Below are 17029 nucleotides of genomic sequence, written 5' to 3'. Positions count from 1 at the left end.
GTTTCAATCTTCTGTTTATTCAGCTGCGGCAGGGCATATTTGGAGTTTCTGCGCAAGAGCGCCTTCTGGCTTTCAGATGGAGAAGCATTTACTACTGATCACAGAGCCGTACAGCTCTGACAAGCTGTGCGTAAAATAATCACAGCCTTTGCCAAATCGTGTGCGATTTTATAGCGATAAATCCGCAGCCCTACTTCCAAATATCTTCCTTTGTGTTCAGCAGAACAAAGAAATTTATACAGGTTTGGAACTACTTGAGGGTGAGTAAACGATGACAGAACTTTCATTTTTGGGTGAACTATGCCTTTATTGCACAGATCCGATCTTTTGAACATATTCGACTTTTTGGCCCGCCTGTTTACATTTACTTTAGACACTTTAGGCTGGTATCCGATATCTGTGTTTATATTAATTCCCACCCAAAATGATTGTCGGTGATCGCTTTACTACACACAATCATAGACCCTCGGGTTTTGAATGGCCGTGCTATTAAAATCATGTATATATTCCACGTCGAGTGGCCATGATTATTGGCCAACATGGATAAGTTAATAGCTGTCATGGATGTTTTGCAGCACGAAATCTGACTGAACAGATATAGACCGAAAAAAGGTCATTTTCGTTTGTTATTTTATCTACGACTCATTAGATCTACCGTTCTGAAGTGAAAAAGTAAGAGAAAGAGTGCGCAAGAATATGAAGCTGGAAAGTTATCACCTCATTGCTGAGAAATATAATGTTTTCAGTAGTGAAGCTTATTTATAAAATTCACCGGGCAGAGGTTGAAAACTAGCTGCTGAATGTGTATGCGTGCACAATTTCTTTCCTACAGGAAAAGATATCTGGATATATAGACATATAAAGTTCCCACTCACCTCAATAAAAAAGCTGCGAGTTTTAGTGCGAGCGCATACATCACGTCTGCTTCATAATACAACATTAAAATGATATCTTTTTTTTTATAGGCAAACGTGTTGCCCTCGCCTTGTGGTGGCTTTGAATTCCAAGGGGAATTGGATATGTGCATTTAGATGTAGATTTCGGATGTCCACATATCGGATATGTATCGGATTTAAAACCACATTTGAAAGTGGCTCAGATCGGATTCGAAAAAAATCGGATCTTGTGTGGATTTTTGTGTTTAAACGTGTGCAACAACAAATTCCAAACTGTTTCAGATGTGAGCAAAACATCTGATTTTTTTGTGCCAGTGTAAATGCAGCCAATGTGATTTTGTTTTTGTTGATACAAAATTTTCTAATCAAACTATTATCACCTTAAAATTTTACTTGCCATACTATTTTAAAAAAGAGAGGAATGAAGTCCCTAGTTAAATGAGAGAATCTAAAGGGAATTCTGATCTGATTTCAATTTAAATTGCTCCCTGATACATCTAAATTTGTTCTTACACCATGTCTTATCCAGACTCGATGTGAAGCTGGAACATGGGATAAAAAGTATCTTTTCCATATTAATCAGGGTTTTTGTACTAACTAGCCGCAACGACGATACATGACGAGTGACAAGATTCTAATTTAGAAACTAATTCTATTAGTTTCTAAAATAGAAATCAGTGACGTTGTGGCTGGAACAACAGCATACTGTACAAAGTACAACACTGATAATCTCAGGTACTGATCATGTGCTTTATTTAATGTTAAAACAATTTAATGTGAGTTTGAATACCATGACCTTTATAGAGACACTGAAAGCAACAATGGATAATTCACCTCAGATCTTAAAAATAAATGAAACAAAAGAACACTGAAACTGCGAGCTCAATGTGAACAAACACAACAAAGATCGTTTCAGTCAGTCAGAATGTATTTAATAACATAAAAATGGTGTAATATATATGAATTTGGTCACTTTGTTGCGAGTGCAGAATGCTTGCAGAAAGAGCTCCGCCCCCATGGATTTTTGATTGATTTTGTTGCATCACGACTAGTGTGGACAGACAAATTGTTTGTAATTGGATTCTTATCGCATGTTTTTAACTGGTTCTTGAAAGTAGATAGATGATTTTCACATCTAATGTTTCTAACACCACATTTTGACTGCGTTTAAAATCAGAGGTTTAAAACTTACTTTGCGACCGTTAAAAATGTAGTATGAATGTGTGTAGTATGAATGAAATTCGGACATACTACATCTGCCATGTTTTCACTCTCATGTGTCAGTACTGTTTTTTGCCTACTGTTTTTTGACTATATATTATGGAAGTAGGCACATTCAGACACAGTGTTTGTCTCTTGTGCATAAGTGGCGCTGAGCAAATTCGACATAAGAAAACCCCTAACCATCAAATTTGATCGATTTATTATAGTAAAGTTAAACTGAACAGTGTGTAATTTGGTACTAAAAATTGAGTATATTTCATAATTGATTAAATAACTGATACATGTTTTACAGACACTACCATTCCAAGGTTTGGGGTCATTAAAGGCTGCATTTAAATGATCAAAAACACAGTAAAAACTGAAATATACTGAAATTAAAATAACTATTTTCGGTTCTAATTTATTTTAAGATGTCCTAGTTATAGTATAACATTTACATAAAGTGCTGAGTAAAATTAATTAACAAAGTGTACTTATAATTAATTTTTGAATACAAAATTAATTATAATTTTGTATTCAAAAAACATATCAGTGTTGAAAACTGCTTATTTTTTTGTGGAAACTGAAATATTTGATTAATAAAAAGGTCAAAAGAATGGTATTTATTTGAAATAAAAATCTTTTATAACATTATAAATGTTTTACTGTGAATTTCTATAAAAGTATTCAACAAGGATGCCTTTTTTATATTTATATTGCCCTAAAAGATCAAACATAAAAAATCCCAACACTGTTAAATACATGTGATACATAACCTTTTAGGATTGAACACTGTATCTTTGTCAATTTTGAGTTGCATGTGTGCTGTATATGTGATTATGTCTATAATTCGTGGTATATCTCTTGTGCGTTTACCTCCTTGTCTGGTGAATTCATCTGCTTCATGGTGCACCAGGTCTGCCACACATCCTCCATAATGAAGGCGCGAGTCGTGATCAAAAGCCTTCAGGGTCTCGCTGGAGCTGTAGGATTTCTGGGTGGGTACGCGGCATTCGTCGTTGTCCAGAGAGGAGGTGGTAAACTGGAAATCTTTCCCACAGTGGCCGTGGGTCAGTGTACGGTGCCTGCGCTCCTTCAGATCCATGACATCTGCTGCAGCCCGATGGTCAGGTCAGTTCACAAGGTGGAGGTCTCAACAGCTGTACAGTCCTTCACCTGTTCATAGAAGACAAAACAAATCAATAGATTGCAAAATATAAATCCTCTGCTAAAACAACCAGCATGAATTGTTGGTTTATGATGGTTTGCCGGCAAATCTTATCCAGAGAAGCTTTCTGCAAGAGAGTCTTACTGATTAAGGCAGTTTTATCAGCACCACGGCATACAAAATCCAGGCACACATGGGAAAGATTTGCAGAATTGTGGAGAATTAGAACATCCATTATTCAAAAAGTTATGCTCGGTTATTAAACATTTTGGCTAATTTGATTATGCTTCAGCCACTAAAAAGAATTTTACCACAGATTTTCTCTAAGAACCAGCACAGAAAATTTGAAAATGTTTATTTCTAGGAATTAAGAAGAAAACAGCACATCATTCAGTCATTATGTCAAAAGAGTAAACCCTGTCTGTGAATTACAGTACAAAATCTCTTTAAACAGCACCTTTGGCTGCATGGTGTGTTCATAAACAAAACAGAGAACCATCTAAGCAAAAAGAAGAAGCTGTCATTACAGCCATAATCAGAGATGAAATAGAGGAGCAGGAACCGAGATGTGTGGAGTAGTGAAGTCATGATGCCGGTGAAGAATGAGTGATAGAGTGAAACAGAGGAGAAGGGGGAGGAGAAAGGAAATGACTTGAGGGCATTGCGAGTCTCTCCCTCATTATCGTAGACAGAGTGAGAAAAGCTCCCTCTGTGGCCGTGAGAGGATAATCACAGATGCCTGGATGTGCCGCAGAAAACAAGGAGCCGAACACAGCTTGGCCCGATCATATCACGTGCTCACGCACACAAAAAAACACCAGCAATAATCTATTGTAAATTCAATGCACACTGACTGAGATGCTACCCAAGTCATGAAATAAGACAGATGAGTACCGTCACCTTTTTTTTTTTCTCAATGTTTTGTGCTTTCAATGCTAAAATACCTTGTCCATTATACTTAAATTTGATTGTGGGGGTTTTATTAGAAATGCAAATGAACGTGAATGGAGGAATGTGAATATAATAATAAAATCTCCCTAATGAACTGCGCAGTTTTATATGATTAATTAAGATTAATCACATTAGCTGTGACTAATTTAATTATAAATACACTACCATTGGAATGAAAGAAATGAATATTGTTATTCAGCAAGAATGCATTAAATTGATCAAAAGTGACAGCAAAAACATTTCAAATTGTATAAAAGATTTTTAAATAAATTAAAAAAAAGTTCTGAAAAAGTATCAATGTTTGCACAAAAATATTAAGCAGCAAAACTGATAATAATGATAATGATAATCAAAAATGTTTCTTGAGCAACAAATCAGCATATTAGAGTGATTTCTGTGACACTGAAGACTGGAGTAATGATTCTGAAAATTCAGCTTTTCATCACAGGAATAAATCATATTTTAAAATATATTAAAATAGAAAACAGTTATTTTTAAATTGTAATATTACTGTTTTTACTGTATTTTTTGGCATTTTTTAGTATTTTTTGCATTGGCATTTTTTAGTGTATATTTTGCCATTGACTCCACAAATAAATATAGATTCAACAACTATTATTAGTAGTAGTAGTAGTAGTAGTAGTAGTAGTAGTATTACGTGCTTCACAAGTGCAGGAGAGAGCGTCTGAATGTGGGCCATGTAATTAGCACAAAAAGAGCACAAAAATAAAAGTGTTCATTTTCTCTACACAGTTTTTCATGAATTCTTTTTCTTCACCTGTAACTGCGCAACTCTTCAGAGCATTTGCACTACCCACAAAGGCCACGTTTCTGGCACCAATGTCATTCTAACTTCAGACATGAAGGTACTGTTTTAGCGTGAAAGCCAGTTGACAGTAATTAGACACTAATTAAAAGTAAATTCACCCACACTCGTCCAGCTGCAGGCAGCCTCCCTCCCTCCACACACACACACACACACACACACACACACACACACACACACACACACACACACACACACACACAATTATTATACCTAAACTCAGTACAGAGAACATCAGGAGGAATTTTAGCTGGCCCCTCTGTGTCTGTCTGTTTTACTAAGTGCGGTCAGAACAAACTTGGCCTACTCCTGTCCCCCCCCAACAAGCGCTCCCCATGCTGTTCCTCCTGCATTAGCTTGATTGGAGAAGAAGTCCACTGCCCCAGGGACAGTCCGGCGTGTGGCACGGAGAGGATGATTTTCCTGCACAGCAACAGATCATTACATAACAGCACGGCCACTAACTGTCCCGCACATACTGGAAATAATTGTATTATGCAGAGAAAAAATAATCAGGTCACCTAACGCGATAATTATTTACTGTGAAACACTCGCATAAAGGAACGAGAGAGACAAAGCGTGTGACGCTGGCTTAATACGGATTCATTAAAGGAGAATATAAGGTCATTTTAAGATTTGCCTCCAGTGTCTGTTGATTAGAAGCAGATATTTAATGTTTATAAAGTCCTCATTATGGGCTAAAATAAAACATTCAATTGTAGAGGCCATTAACAGTTCAGAATGGGAGTGTTTACTACCCAGAATATAAAACAGACTGAGCTTCGGATTGCGAAACGCAGGAAAAATCTTTTCTCTCAAATGAATGACCAATTACCAATGTTCAAATATGAAACTGTCCATGTCAAGCCAAAAATTTCCATTCATTACATCTGAGCTTCCTTTAATCTACCAGGCTTGCACTGGAAAGCTTTGTTGTGATGTCTCGAGAGGCTTATTTGGTCAGCCGTTGGGCTGCAGGGGCCTTTCAGACCGCTGATTTAAGGTACAGTGACATTGTGGATTTGTGCGTCACATGCGCGAGTGTGTGGAAGGGAGGCCTGCTTAAAGGAGGGCCCTGGGGCTGCTCTAACACCACAGTGGTGAGATGATGCACGATGGTGTGGAGGAGAACCGGGTCAATATGAGCACAGGCTGCAGCACAACCAGGTCAGTCTTTCCATTCATTAAAGGCAGTGGAGGAGAAGAGAGGCCTCAGGGCTCAAAGCAGATCCTGCTTCCCTCTCCTCAGGCTCAGCCTGCTGATACCTCCCCCTTCCCAGGACTACCATCCTCCCCAGAGAGAGTGACAGGGGACATGATGAAGAAAGAGCCATGGAGTGAGGAGGAACAGGATGGTGGAAGAATCTAGGACAGGTGATCAGTTATATAATGGAGAACACATCAAAGTTTGTGAACACGCCTATCTATCTCACACCTAATAATCTTCCTGTTTGTCCGTCTGTACGTTCGTCTATCTGCGTAACTGTCTATCAGCATATCTGTCTATGTATCTATCTGTTCATTTTTGTTTTTTTGTTTTATTAGGAATGTGAATCATCATATTATTTTATTGCAAACAGTGTTGGGGAAAGTTACTTTTAAAAGTAATGTGTTAAAATATTGTGTTACTCCCTTAAAGGGGTAACTAATTGCATTAGTTACTTTTTTATGGAAAGTAATCTGTTAAGTTACTTTTTCTCACCTGGCTTGGGCTTGCTTGCTTGTTTTGTAATAACAAAAAAAAGATTTATTTTTGGCAAATGTAAAGACCCTTTTACATCTTAAGCGAAATTGAATTGAAGCCTCATACTGAAGGAAATGCAAATTCACGCCTGTACAGTAGAGGGCGCAGCTCAAACAAACCTTTCAGCTGTGCTGCCATTCTGGACCACAGAAGAATAAGACGCAGGAGAAGAAAGTACAACCAAAGACTATAGATATAGAAAGACGGTTCACTTCTATTAGTTATGAATGGGAGAAACTGCAACGCGCAATATGGCGGAATATGTCCCGCCTTCTAAGTAAAAGAGCCAATCGCTGATTGATAAAGTCATTGCATCACTGCAGCTGCTGTTAGAGGCTCCAGTTCCCATAGAAACCAGAGACTCTCACATGCACATGGACAAATAGCGGTAAAAAAGGAGGTTTTTTTAATGCTATTTGAGTGCATGAATCAACATTTATGGGACAGTTCATGTTCGACAATCAGTTTTTGAGATTTCAGGATTCCCCCATTCAAATAGACAGGACTTGGTGTTGTGTGCCCGAAATAGCTGCCTGGAGGCTTTGCAAATATGGCTGCCGAATGAATGTACTTTCCTTGAAATGGACTTTTTTACAACACTCTTACTTCAGCAATAAAAACAAAAAAAATTAAACAAAAATGTGAAGTTTATCTTTTAGTCATTTTATGTTTACTGTTATGGTTGAATTGGATCATCGAAAGTCATAGGCAAAGACATTTAATTTCACTGTTTTACTCATTTTGAGCAATACTGAATCTGTTTTTGTGCAAGCGAATTAAATGCCTGCCCACATGTAGTCTAGAACTACAATAACCATCACGTTGACACAGCACACAAGATGCCTCTGCACTTACTCCCGATTTTTCTCAACATGGGAACAAGACAGGTGTCAGTCAATAAATGAGAAAACAAAGTAACTTGTGATACTTATTTGAAGAAGTAACTCAGATATTTTGATGTAAATTTAAAAGTAATGCGTTACTTTACTAGTTACTTGAAAAAAGTAATCTGATTACGTAACTCGCATTACTTGTAATGTGTGACCCCCAACACTGATTACGAATGTGAATATAATAATAAAATCTCACTAATCTTATACAGTTTTAATTATGATTATTATGATTATTATTATCATATATGATTATGCATCAAATTGTTCAAAAATGACAGTTAAAGATATCCATCTGTCTGTATCCATATTTCTGTCTGCTTACTTGTCTATGTATTTATTGTTTGGTATAGCTGTTCAAATTGTTGTTTTAAATGTAGCCAATATCAGATTCCAGTGTGAACAGACCATGGTCCGTATGCACAAAAGAACAATAAAAAGACGTCACGCAGCAGTCTGTAGTAAACACAGAGGACATTATAGTAGGCGATTATGTGTTTATTTCTTGTGTGATCTGCCACGGAAGCCAGTGAATTTATGCTCAATATAAAAAACAAAGATGAGGATGCAAAAAAAGAGAGCAGTTTTTAAACATCTATGATAAAAACCCTCATGTTTTGCTTGTATATAGAGTTGTCACTGTAATACTTATGAGCTCTGACACATCACTGTCCATTGCTGAATACCTTTCTCAACTGTCTTGATAATTTCAGGTATGTAAAATCTTTGAAGTGAAAGTGTGAATTGAAATTGAAAAGATCAGATTCAATGTGGTTTGTGCTGTTCACACACATGTCCAATACAGATCTGAGTCACATATGAGCTAAAAAAAAAAAAAAATCAGATTTGGGATACATTTGCCTGCAGTCTGAATGTGGCCTATGATAAGGGAGGCCCACTAAATATGCAGAGCAGTGGGTCCCTAGGACTGCAGTTGAGAACCACTGACTTTGACATATTTGCTTGTTAAAAGCAGTAAACACCATTGAGTGAACATGTGCACAATGAACATTACATTTCAGGTTAAGAATGTGAGCTTTAACTTCTTCCAAAACACAACACACCACAGTCACAATCTACATGAGACATATGCAAGAGATGAATGTCCAAACAGAGAATGTAAATAAAACGGCAGTGCAGACCATGAAATCACAGCTGAACTGAAGGCTTTACAGGAGAACGATAGAAGTGTTGAGAATTAATCTGAAAAATTACAGAGGCACAATTTTGGCATGCCAAAGAGCTTCTCCTTAAATTGAACTTTCAAGGGCGAGAGCTTAAAAATGACACGGGTCTCCGCAGAAACAGCTCAGAATGAAAAATCTGGCTGCTGCAGAGAGATCACCAAGCATTTAAGCTGGGAGCACGCTTATCAAAGCAAAGATATAAACAAACCCTTCATTTTGTTTAGGAAATTTGGAAGTTGAAGCTTCATTTTAAATAATGACATAATGTTCTATTTAAGTTGGCAGGGTCACTTTCTATAGTCTAAGTGTCTGCACCAGCAACATTAAACCCAGAATAAATTGACAACAAACATAAACAAACATGGCCCTGACCTCTCGTCTCAGTTTATGGTCTGTGGCCTCCGATGCTTCAAAAAATACAGCTATTACTTGAGTCATAAATTTTAAAAATGCTAAAAACACAGAATAAAAAACTGACAAGTTTAAATAGAAAACCACGGCACTTAAAGTTATAAGCTAAATGAAATATATCTTTCTTTCTTGAATTTGAATGACAGTGAATCAATCAGTGTAGAAAGGCTACATACATTTGTAACACCTTGACCACTGCTTCTTCAATTCAGCAAATTTATCCACAAACTTCATGTGAATGAATGAACGAACAAACATTATTTTTGTCTTTTTGTTTGGTGACACTAGTGGCACAGAAATTACTTCATCCATCCATTACTTCATACATTAAAATGTATTTCCAAGGCAAATAAGATAGAAATTAGATAAGTATTGAAGATAATGCATTAAATTAAATTGCCATTAAATACATACCCACATCAGGGCACAATTTACTCGACAGCCAATGAGATATGCTCTTTGGTCTCAATTTAGGAGGAAGTCAGAGGGGAGATTTATCTTAAGAAAGTAGAGCATACAGACGTTTCAGTGGTATATTTTATCTGCTGTGTACTTTAACTTGTGACATTACTGCCTTTTTTCACAGACAGATGAGAGGAACAGATCTGAAATTGTGCTGCAGCCTTGATGGCACTGCAAAGCAGAACAGAGGAGAACTGTGTGGCTTTTGATTAAGATTTTAATGAGTGCATCCTCTCCCAGGCAAGGGTCATTAATCATGTCCTATATGGAGGTATGACCGACAGGATAGAGTCTGTGCATGGCAGACTTCAGCTGGAACAAGGCAGCCATTTTAGGTCCATGCATGACCAAATTCTAGTGGTGCACTTATGCTCAATTTCTCCCTCTTATTCTCTCTCTACTTCCACCAACTCCCTGGGGAAACCCTCTCCTCTGCTATATCTCACCTTCTGTGGGAAAAGAGATACTCATATTATCAGGCAAATAGTGCCAGGCTGCTCTCTATTTTAAAATACATTGCAACAATCACTTGGATATGAGTTGACCTGTGAGAATTTGAGTCTTCACAAACAAGATTCAGTGCAATGTTATTTCACACACACACACACACACACACACACACACACAGGTTTGTTTTGCTATCAAAGTGAGGACATTCCATAGGCGTAATGGTTTTTATACTGTACAAACTGTACATTCTACCCCTCTACACTACCCCTACCCCTAAACCTACCCATCACAGAAAACATTCTGCATTTTTAATAAAATATTGTTTAGTATTCTTTTAAATCTGTTTTAAATATGAGGACTCATGAAATGTCCTCATATATCATGTTTACATCGTAATATCAGTGTAATACACGTCATTATACAAATGTATGTCCTCGTAAATCACAAAAACGCATGTGCACACACACACATATATTATTTAACCTTGAGATTTGAAGTAGATAGCTTTGATACTTGCAGAACTATTTACAATGAAACTAATAATAGAATTGCTGATAGGAATGCAAAATCAATCGATAATTATTGTTTTGTTTTTTTAATAGAATAACGAGACACAAACCTCTACATTCAATCATGTTTGCTCCCATTTATTTTTGATCACAGTGCATACACATACAAACTTTTAGTCCAAAAGCACGCACATATGGAGAAATAAACGATTACCTTTGATTTCGTTAGATAGAATCGAACCATGGGCATACGCAGTGTTTAATAATTACCGAGGTCACATACAGTGTAGCTTGCTAGGGTGGTTCGGGGGCATGCTCCCCCAAGAAAATTTAGATTTCCCTGGTGGACATATGTGCATTTTAAGCTGTTTTAAAGCCAAAAAATTGGATAACAATAGAAACCATGTCAACAAATGCATACATGCACAGTTTTGAGGCAGCTTTAACGCATTTTGGTAATTTCATGACTTAACAGAATAATGACGTGCATGTCCGTAGTTTCTTTAGTGCTTTATTTAAGCTATAATAAAGTAATATGCAGAATGCGCCGCAGCATTTGCGTGAACAATTCTTGAGTGCACGCCACGAGCACAGTAGGCTATAACAGCTGATTGGCGTTTTACTGACATAGCCTGACTACATCTCATCATCTGACCGCAGTACACTGTTGTTAAACTGAAGCTCCCTCGTCGTCACCTGCACCTTTTCCATGCTCGTTTGACTTGCGCCTGGAGCTGAGGCGAAGTTGAAATGCGCGTCTGAAAAGTGTCCCGTTTTTTGTGGTCGTAAAGAGACAGTTCTATATAAACGCAGCATTTTACTTGCAGATGTTTTGAAAAAATACTTTTATTTCATGTATTTTATATGATTTAATTATATACATGCATGGGTGTGTATTTATATATACATAATAAACATGTTTTGTTTTATTTTGGATGTGATTATTCACAATTAATTTATATATATATATATATATATATATATATATATATATATATATATATATATATATATATATATATTCACTTACATATACATATATACACACATGTATATTCAGGCTGTCAAATGATTAATTGCGATTAATTGCATCTAAAATAAAATTTGTGTTTACATTATATATATATATATATATATATATATATATATATATATATATATACACACACACACATATATATACATATATATATATACACACACACACACACATATATATATATATATATATATATATTAATCACATCCAAAAAGTACTGTGTATATTTATTATGTTATATATCAAACCTAATTTCACACTCTCACAATAAAGAGCAACAAGAGTGCCTGTTCATTAGACTAATTCCAAAATCCACATCTTGGCCATGCTTTCCGTTTCTTAATCTGCCTCTAAACAATTGGATTCGAGGCATTCAGATGTACTGTGCTGTCACAGCTAACACCATCACAACCGCGCAGTCGCCAGAGCGAAGGTGCAAACGTGTGCTGTAATTAAGGACCGATGGAGGGAAGCTGCTGCTAGGGGAAACAGTTAGAGACAGCGCACGGCCTGGTCTGCTGGGAGTTTGAGTAATGACTTCCTCTACAGCTCCGGTGAGATTACGTCTAAAGCCTCGCAGTATCACGCACAAGCAGAATAACACGTACATTAACCTACAGCTCACGTAGGGTAAAATAACAGAGATGGTGTGATGCTCCACTGAGTGTTTCTAGCACTGGAAAAAAGACATATCTAAGCACACTTCTCTAATGTATATCTTTTTCTCTTTTTTTGCCTTTCAGCGAGGCACGCAAACATATGCTGAGAGCCCGATGAGGAGTTCAGAAGTTAAGAAAAGCTGACAAGCTTAACGCCTGCAACAACAGCAGATGAGGTACATGAATAGCACCAGGTGAGAGCGTAAGGGGCTTCGGTGGCTCAGGAGCACAGGTGCACCTCTCATCTCCTCTCCACACAACCTTGATGAGGGTTAAAGAGACGTTGGGACTTTGACACAGACAGCGTGGAGAGCAGACGGGAGCGTGTGACCCACGGGCCATGCCAGGGCTGCCAGAGCCGGTCAGACGTCATCCGCCGGCACCTCCCAGCATTATTAAAACAATACACTTGACAGCCTCGTACCGTCATCTCGGGGAAGATTAGTAAATCTGTGTCACAGCTTGACATTCTTACCATCTGCTGGGCAAATTATTCAAATTTGCAATAAATGCCACCGTAGAGAGTGGTGATGCAGAGTAATTAGCAAACTGACAGAGGTGCCACGTTATGGCTGAGTGAGGCTACGTTTTTCTTCTGCCTTGTTGTTGGTTTTAATCTTCATATCACAGGACACGAGAAGGGCAGGGCAGAACATGTTAGAAAGCCACAGAAGCACTGTTTAAACACCTCCCGGGTAAATGACACGCGCGGCCAGGAGCCGAAACCTCTTCACGTTGAATAAATGCCAGTGGAGACACATTTCCTGTGCGGGAAATGTCAGCGGGAGAGCCGCGAGTGGGCAGACTCATCTCTGGTCTTCATCAGGGGAATAGGACACCCCTCCTCATCATCACAGCTCAATTTAGAAGGTGGTGATAAAAGCACCACAATCACTTCACACTCTCACTCTCTAATTTAAACCCCACGTTACAAATACTGGACATGCGAAAACAGGCTAGGATTGGCTCACAAATCAGTTTCTCACGGAATCTATTAAAGGGATAATGTACCCCAAAATAAGGCGTTTCAATAACTGACTAATAACCTTTTCATTGCCATTCAAGTGAAATTACTGAACATAAACATAGGAGCCTGGTAAAAAAAAAAAATGTTCATTTAAAAGAAAAGATGTCAGCTGGACTTAGAGGTTTTTGCAATGGAACTCTTTATATATTTGAAAAAAAAAAAAAAAAAAAAAATATATATATATATATATATATATATATATATATATATATATATATATATATATATATATATATATATTTCAGTCCAAAAGTTTGGAACCACTAAGATTTTTAATGTTTTTAAAAGAAGTTTCGTCTGCTCACCAAGGCTACATTTATTTAATTAAAAATACAGTAAAAAACAGTAATATTGTGAAATATTATTACAATTTAAAATAACTGTGTACTATTTAAATATATTTGACAAAGTAATTTATTCCTGTGATGCAAAGCTGAATTTTCAGCAACATTACTCCAGTCTTCAGTGTCACATGATCCTTCAGAAATCATTCTAATATGCTGATTTGCTGCTCAAGAAACATTTATGATTATTTTCAATGTTGAAAACAGTTGTGTACTTTTTTTTTCAGGATTCCTTGATGAATAGAAAGTTCAAAAGAACAGCATTTATCTGAAATACAAAGCTTCTGTAGCATTATGCACTACCGTTCAAAAGTTTGGGGTCAGTAAGAATTTTTTTTTTATTTTTTTTGAAAAGAAATTAAAGAAATGAATATTTTTATTCAGCAAGGATGCATTAAATCAATCAAAAGTGGCAGTAAAGACATTTATAATGTTACAAAAGATTAGATTTCAGATAAACACTGTTCTTTTGAACTTTCTATTCATCAAATAATCCTGAAAAAAAATATTGTACACAAATATTTTGTACAATTGTACACATTAAATGTTTCTTGAGCAGCAGATCAGCATATTAGAATGATTTCTGAAGGATCATGTGACACTGAAGACTGGAGTAATGATGCTGAAAATTCAGCTTTGCATCACAGGAATAAATTACTTTGTCAAATATATTTAAATAGTACACAGTTATTTTAAATTGTAATAATATTTCACAATATTACTGTTTTTTACTGTATTTTTAATTAAATAAATGTAGCCTTGGTGAGCAGACAAAACTTCTTTTAAAAACATTAAAAATCTTAGTGGTTCCAAACTTTAGGACTGTACTGTATATATATATATATATATATATATATATATATATATATATATATATATATATATATATATATATATATATATAAACAAAAAAAAACAGCTATTTTAAATTGAAGTAATATTTTACTACATTATAATTATATATTTTTTTAATCAAATAAATGATTTCATCAAAAATCTTATCTACATAAAGTCATTTTGACTTTGGGTAACATATAACGTCAATGTTACACACATTCAAAATGAATTTATGTAGATAATAAGAGTCTCTTGGGCAGAACGAGGCAGTGCGATCGGTCACCAGAATAGCTTTTTAAGCTAGTTTTCCCAGAATGCCCATGGGCCATGGGTCACCACACAACCTTGCGCACATGACATCATAATCAGGGCCTAGCCACAGCAAACAAGTCTGGAGGGAGGCAATTAATGTCCATCAGATGAGGAGTCACAGATGACTGAAGGCTGGTCTGGCCAAGGGACAGCTAAACCCAGAGGGCTCAATGACAAGGGGAGGGAATATGCAATATGCTGCACGCTCAGAGGACCACTGCCAAAGGACAGTGGGAAATTCAAGATGGACCTGCAAGATAAACAAGACAATAATGCTCACCATCCAATCATGATAAAGCAAATATTGTGGTTGGGTATTGGCAGGTCTTTGAAAGATGATTCACACCTTCACAATGGAAAACTGAATCAACATTTCAAAACAGAAAGATGTTTTTGTGTGCAATATGTGATGCATGTCACTGTAAATCAGTAGCGGTGAATATTTAATTTTGGCGAATGGCAATAGCTCGAATGCATTGCAAATTGCAACAAAAAACAATCAGAGAACGTATCACATTTCATTATATTTGCAGCACCGTCACTGAATGGGCCGCTTGGCAACTATAAATAAATGTTATGAAAAATCATATGAATAAAATAAAATATGAAATAGTTTTTGGTCTGATATGATGCTTGTATAGAGGCAGAACATGTTGTGATTAAATTAGCTACAAAACAAAGCATGCAGGCAGACACATATCCATTGATAAGTGCATAAGAGGCTTTCGTTTGAAGGACCTCTAATGAAAAGATTGAACACAGCAAAAGTTTAGAGTGACGCTCAGTGGGATATACAGAGGCCCAGCACTGTTTCCCAAGGGCACTTCACCCTCCCCAGCTGTGCCACATGTATAGTGCACATCATTCTCCTACCATGTCCCATTTTATCTACAACCCAGTCACGGATGCTGAAGAGCATACTACATAAACAAGTGCCATACAATTTATGAGTTAACATCCTACAAAGCAGTGACAACATTCACTGTCTCAGTCTATCTTCCTCTCTTTACTGACCGCCAAGCCATTCCAACACTTTCCGTACTTCCTCCCTCTCCGCCCACCTTAGTGTCACAAGGCTGGAAATGCATTTGGGGCCAATAGAAACATGGTTCCAGCTCCAATAACATAGTTCACTGATCCAATTAAGCATGCTAGACTTAGCGTCATTAGGAAAGACATCTTTTGGAAGGAGGAAATTCGGGATGAAATGAATGGTGCACTGGAGTGATTCCTTGTCAAGCCGCAGAGAGCAGGAATGGGTGCATTTCACATTCAAAATAACACTTAAAGGGTTAGTTCACCCAAAAATGAAATTTCTATCATTAAGTACTCACCCTCATGTCGTTCCAAACCCGTAAGACCTTCGTTCATCTTTGGAACACAAATTAAGGTATTGTTGATGAAATCCAAGAGGTTTTTTAAAGGTAGAGGAAGTAAAGACATTAAGGTAGTAAAGACATTGTTAAAATAGTCAATGTGACTACAGTGATTCAACCTTAATGTTATGAAGAGACGAGAATACTTTTTGTGCACAAAAACAAATCAAAAATAACGACTTTATTCAACAATCTCTTCTCTTCCATGTCAGTCTTCTATGCAGTTGACGCAGTGAACGCAGTGCAGAGCTTCCGTGTTTACATCTGAATGCCGGCTCAGTATTGGCTGACACTGTTCACGTGAGCAGCACGACGCATGCGTATGAACCGGCTGGAGTTCGGACATAAACACGAAAGCACTGCACTGCATCAACTGTGTAGAAGACTGACAGGGGAGAGACAAAATTGTTAAATAAAGTCATTATTTTTGTTATGTTTTTGCACACAAAAAGTAGTCTTGTCTCTTCATAACATTAAAGGTCCCGTTTTTCGTGTTTTTTTGAAGCTTTGATTGTGTTTATAGTGTGCAATATAACATGTGTTCATGTTTCGCGTGTAAAAAAACACAGTATTTTTCACATAATTTACTTATCTGTATACTGCTGTTTCCACTATCATAAAAACGGGCTGATGACTTCCTTGTTCTATGAAGTCCCTCCTTCAGAAAACGTAACGAGTTCTGATTGTGCCAGCGGTTCCTGTGTTGTGATTCGACAGCTCTGAGCGCACCGTGCCCGG

At 36.9% G+C, this 17029-nt stretch overlaps 1 protein-coding gene across 1 annotated transcript in view; it reads right to left on the bottom strand.

The window, feature by feature from the left end:
• tenm2a (teneurin transmembrane protein 2a) overlaps positions 1 to 17029 on the bottom strand; it is a 333490-nt gene that overhangs the window by 264294 nt on the left and 52167 nt on the right. The window contains 1 exon segment of the mRNA XM_048175813.1: positions 2976 to 3275. Coding sequence (XP_048031770.1) covers positions 2976 to 3204 — 229 coding nt within the window. The 5' untranslated portion in view covers positions 3205 to 3275.

Source organism: Megalobrama amblycephala, linkage group LG23, assembly GCF_018812025.1.
Source record: "Megalobrama amblycephala isolate DHTTF-2021 linkage group LG23, ASM1881202v1, whole genome shotgun sequence".
Classification (NCBI taxonomy): Eukaryota; Metazoa; Chordata; class Actinopteri; order Cypriniformes; family Xenocyprididae; genus Megalobrama; species Megalobrama amblycephala.
Note: the sequence above shows the minus strand (reverse complement) of the source record. Positions and strands in the feature narration are given on the sequence as shown.